Source organism: Athene noctua, chromosome 18 (assembly GCF_965140245.1).
Source record: "Athene noctua chromosome 18, bAthNoc1.hap1.1, whole genome shotgun sequence".
In the NCBI taxonomy this organism is placed as follows: Eukaryota; Metazoa; Chordata; class Aves; order Strigiformes; family Strigidae; genus Athene; species Athene noctua.
The window spans coordinates 6,727,273-6,743,634 of NC_134054.1; the positions used below are offsets into that span (position 1 = coordinate 6,727,273).

Below are 16,362 nucleotides of genomic sequence, written 5' to 3' on the forward strand. Positions count from 1 at the left end.
TTGTAGCTCTGGATTTTTATTCTGTAGATTAGTTCAGCATCCCCCCCCCCCGCCCCCTCCCCATCTCTGGGAACTCACTGTGTGTGTGCTGTGCAGCCCCTCAGAACCCCGGTCCTGTGCAGCTGACCTGGATAAGGAAAACCACCGTAAATACCACCAGCCCTTTTTCCACCTCGTGGTCCCCCAGCATCAGTGAACCCCTTTTGCTCCTACAGTGTTTCAGGGCAAAGGGAAGTTGTATCTCTCTTAAAGCAGCTAAAACAGTGCAACCTGCCTTAATTAAAGGACTAGATGATTGCAAGGATGGAAGGGACTGGCTGCCTGCCTCTCTCCCCATCCTCTCACAGAGATGCTGTTGCCAGCATCCTCCCGCAGCTCTCTGCAGCCCTGGTTCGAGCCAGCATGTGGCGGGGTACCTCTGTGCTATTGGAGTCAGCTCTTCCCAGTGTCTCGCACAGTAGTTAAGGGCACAAACTTTCCTGTGCAGTTTCCATGGTCATGGTTTCCTGTTTGGATTAATCAGAAATCCCTGACAGGCTGCACTGAATCCGATGTAGAGCCTCTGCCCCTGTGTTGTATCTGAAGCATCTTTGTTTACGGCTTCCAGGAGTGTCTGGGGGCTGGAAAGAGGAATACTGGGAAGACAAAATCTCCCCTTGATGGAGAGCACAGCATCAGCCATGGTCCCAGTCCTGCTTCACCTGTGGGTCCTCAGCAGCCCCAGCAGTGACATGCGGGTCTTGAGCACAGGCTGATGTCCTTCCCTGGGCTGTGGGTCTGTCTGCTGAGCATCAGATGCTTGTGCAGCTCAGCAGCCCCCTCCGAGCCCGAGGGCGCTCTTAGCTGCGCATATAAGTACATTAGACATCCAGCAGCAACCCAGCTCTTCCCTTGGCCATCTCCTGTGGCTCTTCCCGATGCCCACCTGTGCCTTTCCTCCCTCCCTCTTTGCCATCAGCTCAGGCATTTTGATAGGGATCTTCGAGGGGAGGGCACTGCTGCCGGTCTGTGATAGGCAACTGCCTTGACAGTTGCGATCAGATAAAGTGTTTACAAGAATGAAAGCTGACAGTAAAGCACAAGTTTTTAACTTAATTTCCTGCTGCTTTTTTTCTCAGTAACCAGCTCTGCCTGGACAGACTGTTTGGGAAAAAGGCCCCACACCCGTTCCCAGTGCCATCCCCAGCACTTGCGCTTCCTGCATCAGTTCTCGGCCCAACCTTGTCCGACGTGCTGGGGTGCTGCAGGGATTTCCCACCCTGCAGCTTTTGCACTGGTTTTCATATCCCCTCCATACCCCGGGGCTGAAGGTGACTTCTGCAGAGTCTCCAGCTGCTCTCACAGGGCACGATGGATCCCAAATACACATCAGAGCCCATATCCTCCGTGCTGCCCCCACCCATCCTTCCCATCACCCTTTTCCTTGCTGGGCTTTGCCTTCTCAGGTCTATTTCTGACCACTTGTTTCCAATTCCTTGCTCATAAATAATAGCAGGGACTGGATGTGACACTTTTCTTTTGTCCCCATCCAGTCTGTGCCATGAAGTTCCCATGGCTGAGGGGCTGCTCACGCAGGACAGGGTGGTGGGAAGCAGGGCCATGGCGCCTGCGTTCCCATCCTGCTCTTGAAGGAGGCCTGCGCATGTTTCCGCTTGTTAAAATGGTCACGGTGAGATAAGGTCTGTGGTTTCCTTTGAACACGTGAGTGAGGGGAAGAGGCGGCAGCAGCAGGCAGAGCTGCAGTCGCTCCCCTGCCCCACGCTGAGCCTCTCCCCGAGATGGATGCTGCTGGTGAGACCCCCATGGGGACTCTCCCTGGGGAGGAGAGCCCCGAGGTAGGTGGCCTTGATCTTCAGGGGCTGGAGAGTGGTTTTGGGACTGGGGAGGGTGTTTGGGCTGTGATGGCCCCAAGGAGGAGGTCAGGCTGGCTGTGCCCAGGGGACCCCAGGGTGCAGAGCTGGGTGCTGAGGCTGTAAAAGGGGAATGAGAGAAACATGGCCGGGTCCCTGTCCCAGCCAGGGCAAGCAAGCATGGGGGTGGGGATGTGGGGCTACAACACCCATGCAAACATGCACCTGAGGGCTGTGTAACGGGATTGGCTGCAGCTCTGTGCTGGCACTGAGGGTCCCCTCTTAGCTCGGCTACAGCTTCCCAGCATCAAACAGCCCCTCTGGGCTCGCCGCTGCCAGCAGATCTCCCAAAGTCCTGCTCTTGGCCAGCCCAACCCAACTGACTTCCTCTGCAGTGGCCGGACAGACGGTGTCCCTGTGTGTGCCCCCGTGGAGATGGGACTCACAGCTCTGCATGCTCAGCCTGGTGCTGCTGGGAGCATGTGGGCATGATTCCCCATGCTGGACTCCCAGGATGAGTCCTCCCCAGGACTTGTCCTCCTTCCCAAGTGTCACCATCTCTGCAGCCAAGCTGTCATCCCACACCAGTGACACTGCCACAGCTAACAGGGTGGGAGGGATGCAGGTGCCTGTATCCAGACCTGGATTTAAGCACTGCTCCTGGATTTGAGCTGGGCTCTTGGTGTGGGGATTAACAGCAGTAAACACATCCTGGTGGCTCAGCTCAGTTTTAGCTTAACCAATCCCGTGCACATATGGGTAAGCATGAGGGTGGAAGAGTTGAATTTAGACCAGATGACTAGGGGATCATGCCAGCCATAGATTTGCCATAAGCAAATGCTAATGTTTCAGCCTGGGTTGGGTTTTTTCCTATTAGGGGGATCCTAAGGTCATTCCGGAGCCTGGGCTGACCCACAGGTAGGCTCTGCCTTGCCGGAGGGGGCTGCTGGAACTGTGCTTGGCATACGCCCCTCAGCACAGAAAGGGCCAAACTTGCTTCAAACTTTTCCATTATATTTTTTGGCGTCACTCCCTTGGACTCCCAGAAGCTCCAGCACTGGGAGCTGTAACGGATGGTGCAGGGTCACCGGTCCCCCTCCATCTGGCTGCGTCACCCAGCTTGTGACAGTGGCAAAGTCACTGTCACCCAGCCAGGCCTTGCAGCAGGAATGACTTGCTCAGCCGTGGTGGTGGCTGAATCCAGGCTGTGGTTAGAGAAGCAGATGCAGGACAGGCTCAGCCTCAGCGTCAGGAAGAGAACAGGGAGTGAGGGCTCGGGTTTGTCAGGGAAAAGGGTATTTTTGGTAGTGGTGGTTTGATCTCCCAGTTGGACCCATTTGGATCCAGGATGAGTGTGAAGTGACATTTGATGTGGGGGCCAACAGGGGCTGTGAGGGCAGCAGGAGCCCCTCAGCCAGCGCCAGGGCTGTGCCTCGTCACGCAGCACCATTTTAATTCAATTGTCTTTTGGAAAGTAAATGCTATTGCTGATCATCCTTCAAGTGGGGAACGGACCTTCAGCTCAACGACGAGCAATGCACCACTGCAGCAGCGTTCATTTTTCTTGCTTCCGGGGCACTCAAGTCATGAATCCCGATGGCTTTTTGGTGGCTCCTTGCCCATTGCTGTCCTGCCCAGCCTGCAGCTCCCTGCTGTGCTTTGGCCACCTGCCCTCTCCTTTGGCTAGTTTGCTCTCTAGCGTTGTCCTACTGGGCCTGGCCTGGTCAGCAAGCAGCTCTGTGGGGTGAGACATGGCTGGCTGGCTTTTCAAGCCTCCTATGGGTCACCCCAAATTGCTGTTGCTATCAATTAACATGGCTTGGAGGTGAAGACCCCGTGCTGCCCACTGGTGGGTGATGGTAGAAGTGGTCCCCTGGCCATGGGATATTTGTGGGCTCTCATGGCATCCTTTGGGGCATCTCTCCCCAATGGGCTGTGGGTGATGCCACCTCTGCCCAGCCCTGCTTGGCTGCAGTTTCATCCTAAAATCATGCTCTACCACAAGACCTGATGGGAAACCTCTCTGCTTCTCTTCTTTGTCTAGATGGATCTGTCTCACCGGTTTTCCAAGCAAGAGGTACGAGTGTGGCTCTGCCACGGTCTCCCTTGGTGGCACAGGAGGGGGTGGCAGCGCTGCTGGGGCTTGGGGATGTGGCTCAGCTCCCAGAGGTGGTGGCCAGGCAGGGCTGGATGCTGGGAAGCAGGTGACAGGGACAGGCAGGGATCTTGGGGGGCTGGCGGGAAGGGACACCCCACTAATCCCAGGGGATGCATGGAGCATGTCCCTGCTGGCCTGGTCCCACACAAGGTGTTGGTTGGTGGTCCCCCCGCAGCTGGCCCTGCTCTATGAGGAGGTCCTCTACACCATCCGGCACCGCCTGGGCAAGCCTGAGCACCACCATGTCGCGGATTCCCAGGAACTCTATGCCTACATGCAAAAGGTGGGTCCCTACCTCCCCAGCGGGGTCCCCAAAACATGTCCCCTGATATGTCCACCCTCCTGGCTAAAGGAGATGAGGAGCACTTGAAAGAAGCTCTCAGCAAGCATCCTAAAATACGTAGCAGCGGTATCCAGCTGGAGGGCTGGGACAGCTTGTGGCTGGGAAATATTAGCCTTAGGGGGAATTATTTATCTTAGGCTTGGGGTGGTGGGAAGAAAGCTCTCCCTTGAGAGCTTTCAGCAGATCCCCAGCCCTTCTGCTGGGCTCTGCTCTTCTCTTCTCCCCTCGAGCTGCAGCTGGCTCCTGGGAAGCAGAGGGAAGCCCCTGGCTGCTCTCCAGCCACCACTAACAGGGCAGCATCTGTTACCGACCATGATATCTACAACAGGCTTTCGGCATGGATGCAGAGGAGCACAGCATCATTGTGCAGCAGGTCAAGGAACTGGAGGTATGCAGCAAGATGGCATCTCCCCAGTATGCTGCAGCTGAGGGGGGTCCCCATATTGGGATGGTGCTGGGGAGCTGTGGTGCCTCCCAGCCCCCGTGTTGGGGTTTGGGGTATGGTGTGCTCCGGACTGTGCTGAGGGAGTTGCTCAGGAGCTGTCTGCTGGCACAAGCAGCAGCTGATGATGCAATCCTTCTCAAGCCCCATCCTTCTTTGTGGGGTTGGTGACCCCACATTATGAAATTTTTCTTTTGTTTCTTTTCTTACAGAGCCCAATATTTTGCCTGAAAGCAACCGTGAAGGAAGCCAAGGGGATTTTGGGTAAAGACGTCAGTGGTAAGTGGAGATGGGTGGGTGTCCCAGTCAGAGAAGGGACAGCTGCTGCTCCCGACAGTGACTTGCACGCCTCTGCCCTCGCAGGGTTCAGTGACCCGTACTGCCTGCTGGGCATTGAGACCAAGAGCCAGGAGCCGACCCACGCCGACCACAAGAAGCGGATGAAGGCTGTAGTCAAAGACCTCATCCCCGAAGACCAGATCCATCGCACACAAGTCATAAGCCAGACCCTCAGCCCAGTGTGGGACGAGACGTTTATCCTGTAATCTGCCACCCATCGCTTTGCTCATTGGGGGCTGCAGGGGGTACCCAGGGCTCTTGGGGGTGGATGGAGGGGTTCATTACTCATCCCAGCCAGGAGCTGGGGCTTTGCCGGGGCTACACCCACTGGCGTTTACCAGACTTCTGGTCTACTTCATGCAGCAGGTCCAGGGAGGTGAAAAAATTAACTGTGGAAAAAATCCCTCCCTTGGGTCTCTCCCACCATTTCCCCAGGCTGTGTGGGGTGGTTGGGGTCTCTCCCAGGGAGGAGCCACCTGCCTGCAATGCCCAGCTGTCCTGCCTGCTTGCTGCTGGTCCCTTGGATGCTGCTCAAGTAACAGCATCCTGCTGGTGCCTTGCAGGGAGTTTGAAGATGTGGAGACGGCCAGCTTCCACCTGGACATGTGGTGAGTAGCGACACCCCCAGCCAGTGACCCCAATCCCTGGCCCTGAGCAGGGTCCTGCTTCCTGGGAGGGTCCCCGGGGTGATCCTTCAACCTGCACCCTTTAAAAAGCCCCAGAAACCAGCTGGGGACCCCTTTCCCCATCACTTTCTGCTGGAGCAGTGCACAGTGCAGGATGAGACCAGCATGAGCAGAGGCTTTGCCCAGGCAGGGCTGACCCTGAGCCCTGATTTTTATTTATGGAAAGAAGTCACGTGCTTGCAGATTTTGGCAGGACAGCCAATTTTGGGCGTGATCTCAGTCCCGACACATTCTTCCCCCAGCACCTTCCCTTCTCTGCCATCACTGCAGCTCCCTGAACACTTTTGCAATTTCCTGAATTTCCTCCTTTCCCCGGCGGTGGGTTTCACTACCCACCCTTGCAGGGACTCGGATATGGTGGAGTCAGTGCGGCACAAGCTGGGGGAGCTGACGGACCTCCATGGCCTCAAACGGTTGGTGCTGGCATGGCCCTGACTGCTGCCGAGAAAGCGGGTTTGGAAAATGCTTATTTGCCTGCTGGATTTTAAAAACTGCCTTTGGAAGGAGGGAGGGAGGACCTCAGGTCTGTGTCACCCTTCTTCGCCCCAGCTGCAGCTGGGTCATGGCTACAGAAAACTTTCTCACCCCCTCCTTCATTCATGCCTTTCAGGATCTTTAAAGATGCTCGCAAAGACAAAGGGCAGGATGATTTCCTGGGGAACGTGGTCCTTCGCCTGAAGGTGAGTGCCATGGTGCATCCTCTCCTCCAAGTGACTCCCCAGGTGCCAGTTAAACCTCGTGGGGTCTAAGCAGGATCCAGCCCCATGTCAGCACCAGGCTCACCCAGGATCCTGGCTCAGAGCTGCAAATTAATGCCAGGTCCTCCAGCGTGATGACAGGTGCCCTGGCCAGTCCAATATGTTTGCTTGGTCGTTATATATCTTTTTTTCAATCAAATACTATAGTTACCCAAGACAGCATCTTTCTGCCCCGTTAATGCAGTGGGACCTGAGCAGGATCCCTCCCCAGGGAAGGCTGCCTTGAGGTCTCACCCCATCTCTGCGTGTGTAGGATCTGCACTGCTGGGATGACCGGTGGTACCAGCTGGAGCCACGGACGGAGACGTACCCCAACCGGGGACAGTGTCACCTGCAGTTCCTGCTGACTCACAAGAAGGTAGGAGGGAATGGGGAAGGGGGTCCCTTTCCATTGCCCTGGCAGGACGGGGCAGCTGCCTGTCCCTTGGGGCCTACCCTGGATCACAGATCCCTGTCCCAGGGCCAGAGGTGCCAGCACCAGGGTTTGCATGTGCTGGAAACCTGCTTGACTCTCCCCTGAGCTCCATGCCAGCACGGGGGGCCTTGCTCCTAGTGCTTCTGCACCCCTTGGCTTGGGTTCAGACAGGGCTCTCTGGCCCCATGCTTTTGGGGTTCCTGTGTCCCCACTCTCTGACTGCATTCCCATGTGTTGGGGCAAATTATGGTTATTGCTTCTATGCCTTGTCTCTTTTCAGAGGGCCACCATGAGCAGCCGGACACAGCCGAGCTACACTGTCCATCGCCACCTCCTGCAGCAGCTGGTGTCCTATGAGATCCTTCAGCACCAGGTACTGAGGGCGAGAAGCCGCCCCCCAGCAGCTTGCGTAGGGTGAGGGCTTCCACTGGTGCCGTGTGATGGGGAGAAGGGTTATGACGATGCCTGCCTGTGCCTGGCATCTTCTTGGGGCACCCATTCCTCTTGTGATCCTGCAAATACACCCCGCCCCAGTGCTGGTCCCCCTCCTTGCTGAGCTCAGCTTACTCCAGGACATGTTACCCTCCTTTTGCATCCTCGCAGGCCGGCAGCATTTCCTGGGACGGGGAGCTGAGCCGGCACGCCAGCACCGTGCTGTACCTGCACGCCACGCAGAAGGATCTCTCTGACTTCCACCAGGTCATGGCGTGAGTAGCCCATGCCCAGGGAGCCACGACGCAGCATTGGTGGAGGTCAAGGGTCCCGACACCTTCCGTGGGGCCATCTGACCGCAGCTGATCGCTCCCATGAGCTCAGTGTGGCTGGTATTGCCCCCTGCCCTGAGCACCACCAGCAGAGCCGGGTCCTGCCCCTGCAATCCCAGCTGTAGCTGTGGTGGGGGAAGCCCTGTGCTGGCTCTTGGGTGCCCCCCAGCCCTGGGGCATTCAGTAAAGCCTCTCCCTCCTCCCCAGGCAGTGGCTGGCGTACAGCAAGCTCTACCAGAGCCTTGAGTTCAACAGCAACTGCCTGCTCCACCAGATCACCAGCATTGAGTACCAGTGGGTGCAGGAGCGCCTGAGGCCAGAGCAGGTGAGAGGGCTCGGGCACCACGTGGGGGGCAGAGATCAGGGAAACGTGCCCCGTGTATGCTACCCTGAGCCTCTCCTCCCAGCTCCTTGGGCTGTTTCCCTCCCTGTGTTCCAGGAAGAGCAGGAGCTTATGGGGTACAGGGGTGCCAGGGCAGCTGGAGGGCATTTCTGGGGAGAACCAGACACAGGGACCAGGACAACCCATGGGTCAGGGAGCCCCTTTACCCTGAGGGTTTATTCCCTCTCTCCACAGAGAAACCCTTACCCTTTGCACCAGCATCCCCCTCCTCCATAGCTACTATCAAGTCACACCCCCTACAAAACTTAAATATGACCCCATTCCTAATTTCCCCACCTGTTTTCCAAAGGCCTCCCAGCACCATGCTGACACTCCAGATTTTTCATGCATAGAAAAAAGGTTTAAACTCAAGCTCAGTTCAGCCCCTCCAGGGAGAAGTTACCCAAGGCATCAGAGGGTTTTTTCCATCCTTGGAGAAGGCTAGAAAGGAACAGGAGGCACCAGCTCCCTCCACCATGGTGCCACAGTCCTACCAGCATCTCTGTCCCCTGCTGAGGCTGACAGCACATGTTTTCTTCCTTCTCCCCAGAAAGCAGAGCTGGCTGAGTCCTTCCAGTCCTTGCTGACTTATGGGATCTCCCTCATCCGGAGGTACCGCATCATTTTCCCCCTCTCTGTCCCAAGGTCCACGGAGAGGCTCCAGTCCCTGCTCCGGTGAGTTGAGCACTGGTGTCAGCTGTGCACGGGGTATATGGCTGAGCAAAAACCTACCTGAGACCTTTCTGCCCCCTTCTAGGCTGCTGTGACACTTGCCCTGGCCTGTCCCTCCTCCTGGGGATGCTGTTGGGAGGGAAGCTCTGTTTGGGTAGGGTCTCTGCGGGGAGAGGTGGCTGTTTCTGATGGGCTGGTGCTGGTTTCACTCGAGGTTCTCGCTTTGCAGGGTTCTGGTCCAGATGTGCAAAATGAAAGCTTTCCATGAGCTGTGCGTGCTCAGCCCTGACCTCCCCCAGATGGTCTCCACGGCGCTGAAGGTAGTGGGGACCAGGGGTTTCGCCTTCCTCAGCCCTGGGGAGGTGGGACCCGACAGCTCTCCCTTCCCATCCATCCCCTGCCCAGTGCCCACACCACAGCAAAGCCACACAGACCACCATGGCAGGGGGGAAAATACCCGGCCCTCTTCAAGCTGGTGGTCCCAGCCTGTGGTTCCCACCACATGGAGCTGGGTCCTGACCACACCCAGGGGACAGTGAGAATGAAGGGGGTGACAGGGCTGGCTTTGCTCCGCCTGCTTCCCTGTCATCTCACCAGGAGTCCTCTCTTGCAGTCAGGCACGACGGAGTGGTTTCACATGGAGAAGCAGCACCTCAAGCCCATGGTGAAGGTCAGTTCCCATCTCCGCATCTCTGACATCATAAGAAGCAATTTCCTGGGCTTGGGGTGGGAGGCCCGAGGGTGTGGGAAGACAAGATTGAGATGAGGCTTCTCCATTTTTTTGATGCAGTCAAGGCATTTGGGTTTTCAGTTTAAAAATACCATGAGCCATGTTACCTGCAGCCACTGAGGTGTGTTGAAGCTTAAGGCCTTGGTGCAGTGCTCAGGAGAACAGGATCTGGCCCCCAGCCCAGCTGTGTAAGCACAGGGTGACAGTGGATGTTACCAACAATAAATAAAATAGATATAAATAGAAATAAAATGGATCAGAACAGAACCCAGGTCATCTCAGAATCACTGAGCATCCAAAACAAGCTGTTCCTTCCTTTGTAGAGCATGGAGGAGAACGGCAAAGCCTTGTCCAGACTCCTCCTAGAGGTGATAGGAGATCTCCAGCAGTGCCAGAAAATCTGGAATAAATTCTTCATCAGGTAGGTTTCAGAGCTTGATCCCTCCTCATCCACCTTCTCTAGGGTCACGAGCAGCAGGGCACTTTGATGTCTCGCTACTTGTCTCTTGGGCTTCACAGACAGCACCTGTGGTCCCATCTCTGCCTCTCAGAGCTGTACTGTCCTTGCCTGGGACGCTTTGCTGGGCTGGGTTTGACAGGCTCCTGACTCCATGTTTCTCTCTTGCAGCACCTTGAAGTTGAATCTCTTCTCCATCGCCTACCTGGAGCTGGAGAGCCTGGTGAGCAAGCCTCTGCTTCCCTGCACTCACAGGAGTAAGGTCTAAAACCATGCTGAGGTTTTTGGCCACCCTCCAGGTGGCGATTGGTTGTTGCAAGCCTAGAAAGGGAGTAAACCAGGGCAACTCTCCATCTTTCTTTGCATGCCCATGAAGTGACTACCATCTACTTACTTGACCCAATGACCCATCCTGAAATGCCACCCAAAAGGAAGAGGAGTCCCCTGAGCTGACCCTAACCCGTGGCTCCAGAGAGCCCCCAGCAGACCAAACTTTCCTGGCTGGACCCTCATTAACATCCACCCTCCTTCTCTTGCTCACTGCCAGGTTGCAGAGCATGTCCAGGAGCAGCTGCGTGAGGTCGACAGCAGCATGTCCAAGCCCACAGCCGAGAGCCTTTTCCAGCTCTACATGAACCTACAGGAGCTCTATCGGATGAAGAACTTCCTCCCAAAGAGGTATCTAACCCTGAAGCAAGGGAATGAGCAGTTAATTGAGAGGAACTCCAAATCCTTCCCATTCACCTACAGCACTACACACAAGACAGACAAGGCAGTTGGTGTCTGATGTCAATGTGAGCATCACCAGAAGGGTTTCAGGCTTGTCTCTGGGTGGGGCTGATGGATATCTCAACTTCCAGACAAGGAGACATTTCTCCTTAGCATGGTGTTATGTGCGGACTCTGCCTCGGGGCAGTTTCTTGTATGTGAAAGCAAGGAGGGATGATGGTCCTGTGCTGTTGCTGTGTGGTTGGAGAAGCTGATGCCTTCATCCCCAGGGATGGACCTCTGGCTCTGAGCAATTTCCACCAGTGGTTCAAGGAAGCTGTGCCCCAGTGGCTGCAGAAGGCCTACACCATTGCGCTGGAGAGGGCACAGAGAGCCATCCAGATGGACCAGGTAACCTGGGGAGGAGAACATCTCTCTCTGCCCTTTGGGAACACTCCATCTCCCTCCATGCCTTGCTGCTCTGCCTGGCTCACAGCACTGAGACCACCACGTACGTGCCTCTTGCAGCCCAGGAGCAGGCTGGTTCCCCTCCCAAATCCCTCTCACAAAGGATGTGGTTTCCTGGATCAGTTGATCATACCCTGGCCCCACACTGCATCCCCATGCCCCTTCCTTCTCTGCTCTCCGGCAGCCTGACAAGCTGATGAGCCTGCATTTGGCCATGCTATGCGCATCCCCTTTGCTTCCGACCTTTAGAAAGAGCAGAGGGGAGGCAGCCATGGGGCTATGGGCTCCTCACCCTGCTCTTCGGTGTGGTCCAACGATGCTGGGTTGGAGGATGGACAGCCTGATGCAGGTAGCTCAGTCTGCCTCATCTATCCTCAACTCTACGCCCCAAAGTGACCAAGTGATGACATTGGGATATATGGAGCTGATGATGGGCCACAGACCCCCAAAGACAGCTCTCCTGTCTGGGATCTCTTCTCTCCAGACAAGCTGAGTTGCATTTATTTTCTCTGCCCTCTCAGCTAACACCCTTTGGAGAGCACAACAAGCACAGCACGTCCACTGTTGACCTGTCCACCTGCTACGCCCAGATCGTGAAGACCTGGCAGCAGCTCAACTGGCCAGACCCCGAGGAAGCCTTCATGATCATGGTGAAGCTCGTGGAGGTTTGTACACTGGGCCCTCACAGCAGATGCCATGCTCACAGGCATCAGCAGCCAGAGTTTCCTCTCCTGTCCTTGGAGATGTGACTCCATGAATGGGGACAGTGCCCACACTATGTGGTGGGGTCCCCTGGCACTGTGGTGGTCCCTGTGCTGCCCAGCTCAGTTCAGTTGTCTTCTTCTCTATCCTGCAGGACATGTGCAAAATCGCCCTGATGTACTGCCGGCTCATCAAGGAGAGGGCTGAGGCTCTGTCGCTGAGCGAGCAGAATGAGGGTGAAGCAGCCAACAGGGTTGGTATTGGGACAGGGTCCACTGCTTAGGGAGAGGCAGGATTTGGCCATGGTTTTGGAGCAGAGAGGGAGAAGAGCACCCAGCCAACATCCTGGGTTTGGGTTTCATGGGGATCAGTTGGCCCCTAATAGCTGTACTCCTGGAAAATCAGGAGGGAAATGGTGTAAGGAGGGGATAGGGATGGGGATGAGTATGAAGATGGAGATGATGATGGGGATGAGGATGAGGTTGAGGATAGGGATGGGATGGAGATGGGGTTGGAGTTGGGATGGGGATGGGGATGAGGATGGAGCCAGCAGGGGCTGTGGGACACCCTGAAGCAGACCCACCTCCTCCAGCTCTGCATCGTGGTGAACAACATCAAGCAGCTGCGGCTGTTGATCCTGAAGCTGCCATCACAGCTGGACTGGGCGCAGCTGGTGGAGCGCACAGAGGCCATCATCGACCAGCAGCAGATCCAGCACACGCTGCATAACCAGCTCGACAGCGCTGTCTCCTGCCTAGACCATGAGGTCCGGGATGTGGTGCAAGCCCTGGCCACCAAGGTGACCACCTGCCACTGACCCCTCTTGCCTGGCCCAAAGTGGGGAGGTTTCATCTAAGGGGACCCGGAGCCCGTAATGTTCCTGGGATGGAGACAAGGTGAACCTGGGCATGAAGCTGGTGAAGAGGGCAACGCCTAAGTGTCTCCATGCATTCTCCCCAACAGCTGGAAAAGGGCATTGCCAGACACATCCAGGAGCTCTCATCTTCCAATGATACCCGGGAGCCTGAGGACGTAAGTACCTGGCCCAGCCCCTCCTGGACCATCTTTTTCAGGCAGCCATGAATAACCCTTGCCTACTTGGTGGAGGCTCCCATCACCCTTCCTCACCTCTCCCTACCCCACACCAGTGATGGGGCCCAGACCTTCATATGCTTCATTTGGTGCCTGTGTCGGCAGCAGGACCAGACCAGGCACAGCCTGTCCATGCCCTCACTGTGGGAAGGAACTCATCTGAACTGCCCCCTCTGCCCTGCTGGCTCCAGCCAACAGTTCTTTGCTCCCCTCCTCACTGTGCCCTCCCCAACGCCTCTCTTCTCTCACTGCAGTCCATCATCCCACTCATGAAGTTCCTGGAGTCGGAGCTGCAGTATCTCAATGAGCATCTGGTCCAGGAAAACTTCAAAAGGTGACCAGGGCACTGAGGATGCACCATGGCAGATGCCAGCAGTATCACCGGCCCTCAGCTGGAGTGTTCCCCCAGCTCCACCGGGCTCAAGGACATCCCACTTTGGGGCTGGCTGCTCAGCCCAGCGGGATGAGCCGGTGCACTCTGGGGCTTTGCAAAGCTCCTTGGCTGAGGACCACATCCCCCAGCCCACTTCCCTGGACCCCACTCACAACCTTCCTCTGTTGCCCCTGCAGCCTCCTCACTCTCCTCTGGCATCACACCTTGTCCGTGCTGTCGGCGGCCACGGGGCAGCAGGTCCCCTCGACCCAGTGCTACAAGAAGCTGCACTGTGCTCTGAAGGTACCGGGGGGGTAGGGGGTCCCTGGGGGCAGGGATGGGTGTTTGGATGCCAGCTAACAGCATCCTTCTCCCCAGAGCCTGGAGCTGTGCTTCTACGCTGAGGGCTGTGGGCTGCCGCTGGAGACCCTCCACACTGCAGCCTTCCTGGTATAGGGGGATGGAGATGGGGGGGTCCCCCAAGGGTTTCCTTTGGGTGCTTTCCAGGGAGGGCATCCCCAGACTGCAAACCCATCTCTGTGCTTGACTGTCACTTCTCATCCTCCCTGCAGTCACTGGAGACCCACCTAGCCCTCTGCTCCTCCACCAGCCGCAAACTCATCCAGAAATACTTCAGCAACAGGATCCAGCAGCAGGTAGGAGCCAGGATGGTGCCCCCAGACCCTTCCCACATCCCATCCTTGCACATTCGAGGCTGCCTGGCCCAGCCTGCCAGTGGAAACATGGGATTTCCCCACCACCCTCCCAGTCCTGGGGCTGTTGGGGCTGGTTTTGCCTCAGCAGTAGGTTCAGTTGCATCCCAGAGGATGCTCATCGCCCATCTGGTACCTAAAAATTCCTGCTCAGCCTCCAGCAAACCCCAGGCATCCCCTCCACAAGTATGCCAAAATGCAGCACCCTTATTCTTGTACCCCACTGCTCAGCTGGACACCAGCTCAGAGAAGTACGGGGCCGTGACAATCAAAGCGCTGTACCGCCCTTCGGAGCAGAAACTCCGCGTGGAAGTGCTCAACGCTGTCAACCTCATCCCGTTGGACTCCAATGGTGGGTGTGGGTGGGCTGGGGAGCCACCACCCCAGGACCCCTGTCCTCAGTCCCCGGTATGCCCCTGGGTAGGCGATGCTGGCAGTGCTTGGTGTAATAGGACTCTGTCTTCGTTCGCTTTTGCATCCAAGGAGGTGGAATTGGGGAAGACGAGGGGTTATTGCACTGGTCCAGCGTGGTCCAGTGGGATGTGGCAGGCAGGACCAGGCAGGACACTGTGCCCACATCCCACTGCCTTCAGTTTGCAGCACAAGCCAGCAGCTAGGCAGGCAGCTTTTTTCCATCATGCAAACCATGTCTCGGACAAACAAAATATGCCAGGGTGGCAAGGGACAGTCTCTCGGGTTGGCTGTTATTTGGGGAGCTCTCCAGGAGAGGTCACTCCTCTTGCAGCCACCCGTGGCCGATCGATGTGTGGGCAGGGCTGGGGATGTTCCCGCACCCTCCCAAGAGAGTGGACTGGGCTGGGGGTGGTGGTGAGGGTGTCCTGACCCCCCCCAGCCACCCCAATGTGTCCATCCACCCTGTCTGCGCTCGGCCAGCTGTGCTGGGGCGGCGGGAGGGGGCTGACATGTGCACCCCGCCAGGCTCGAGCGACCCCTTTGTCCAGCTCACCCTGGAGCCCCGGCACCAGTTCCCCGAGGTGGTGGCCCGGACTACTCAGTGCAAGAGGAACGAGCTGCACCCCCTCTTCGACGAAGCCTTTGACTTGTATGTAGTGGCTGACACCCACCTGCCCCCCCCCCCCCCCATCCCAATCCCCACAGCCCCCCATGCTTCAGCCGACCCCCTGCTATGGGGCTGCTGCTTCAGGAACTGGGTCCTGCCCTGGAATTTTGCCCCCTGCACCCCACTGGGGGCTCAGCTGTGGGGTCCCACGGTGGCAGCTGGGGTAGGGGCACCCCAGACACTGGGGTCCTATAGGCTTGGGGGAGGCTGTGCCAGGGCCCTGTGCTTTGAAGGGGTTGAGGTCAGTGCGGTGGCGGGGGGGGTTGGCTTCCCACTCTGGGGAAGCCCGTTTGGTCCCTGGAGGGAAGGTTGAATTTTGGGACCGAGTGGGACATGACCGTCCCTTGCATCCTGCCCCCCTGCAGTTTGATCCCCCCCGAGAAGTGCCGGCAGGAGGGGGCCTGCCTGCTGCTGACCGTGTTTGACTACGACACGCTGGGGGCCAACGACCTGGAGGGCGAAGCCTTCTTCCCCCTCTGCCACCTGCCCGGCCTTGATGCCGATGAGGACCAGGCTGACACAGGACGGGTGCCCCAGACTCGCCTGCCCCTCACCCACCCCAAACCCACCGGTACGTGGGGCTGAGCTGGGCTGAGCCCTGCTGAGCCCCCGCCAGCCCCATGGTGTGGGGAGGGGGCTGTGATGAGCATCTCCCACCATCACTCCCCTCCTCTCTGGCAGGAGACGAGATCCTCCGGCTGCTGGAGTCCAGGAAAGGGGACAAAGAGGCTCAGGCCTTTGTTAAGCTCCGCAAGCAACGAGCCAAGCAATCCAAGGAGAGAGAGTGAGGGAGATGGAGGAAGAGGGTCCCAAAACGAGGGTGTTCAGCCAGTGGGACCCCAGCAGTTTAGCCAGTGCTGGAGCCATCGCCATCCACAAGGGCCAGGGGGACAGAGGGGGGTCCCTGTGCCCCCCACCACCTCCCAGCACCCATCTCACCCCCAACTTCAGGTAGCAATGCTTCTGTGAGGCTGGAGAGGGTGGGCACATGGTATTTCAGGGGTTTTCTTTGCCTGTCTGGACTAGCAACACTACACGGGGGTGTGGGTGTGTGTGGGGATGTGTGTGTGTGTGAAAGTGTGTGGTTGTCCCTGCCTGCCCCCCCATTTCTTGTCACTGCCAGTGCCACATCTGCTGGCCATGTCCTCAACCCTCCTGTCTGCAACACTGCATCAGGGCGATGCAAATGCATCACCACTTATTCAGGGCGGGGACAACCCATGGCCAAA

General features: G+C 57.3%; 1 protein-coding gene across 1 annotated transcript; it reads left to right on the forward strand.

Annotated features, from left to right (window-relative positions):
* Positions 1–1,778: 1,778 nt before the first annotated feature.
* On the forward strand, positions 1,779–16,362 carry UNC13D (unc-13 homolog D). Its single transcript, XM_074921933.1, has 32 exons — positions 1,779–1,835; positions 3,895–3,927; positions 4,184–4,291; positions 4,680–4,739; positions 5,006–5,072; positions 5,157–5,334; positions 5,696–5,740; positions 6,163–6,231; positions 6,429–6,498; positions 6,830–6,934; positions 7,272–7,364; positions 7,595–7,698; positions 7,963–8,080; positions 8,688–8,812; positions 9,039–9,129; positions 9,423–9,479; positions 9,863–9,960; positions 10,168–10,219; positions 10,544–10,674; positions 10,995–11,115; positions 11,694–11,837; positions 12,029–12,127; positions 12,467–12,673; positions 12,838–12,906; positions 13,221–13,300; positions 13,537–13,642; positions 13,718–13,789; positions 13,912–13,995; positions 14,284–14,404; positions 14,992–15,115; positions 15,499–15,704; positions 15,815–16,362. Exons 1-32 carry the CDS (start codon positions 1,779–1,781, stop codon positions 15,919–15,921), a joined length of 3,201 nt encoding a protein of 1,066 aa, XP_074778034.1. The 3' UTR covers positions 15,922–16,362.

What these genes read in the sequence shown, in the direction of transcription:
- UNC13D (XM_074921933.1), top strand. Translation starts at nt 1,779, where the DNA reads ATGGATGCTGCTGGTGAGACCCCCATGGGGACTCTCCCTGGGGAGGAG. An exon ending in CTGGGGAGGAGAGCCCCGAG is followed by an intron (nt 1,836 to 3,894) that starts GTAGGTGGCCTT and finishes TTCTTTGTCTAG; the next exon opens with ATGGATCTGTCTCACCGGTT. An exon ending in AAGAACTTCCTCCCAAAGAG is followed by an intron (nt 10,675 to 10,994) that starts GTATCTAACCCT and finishes CTTCATCCCCAG; the next exon opens with GGATGGACCTCTGGCTCTGA.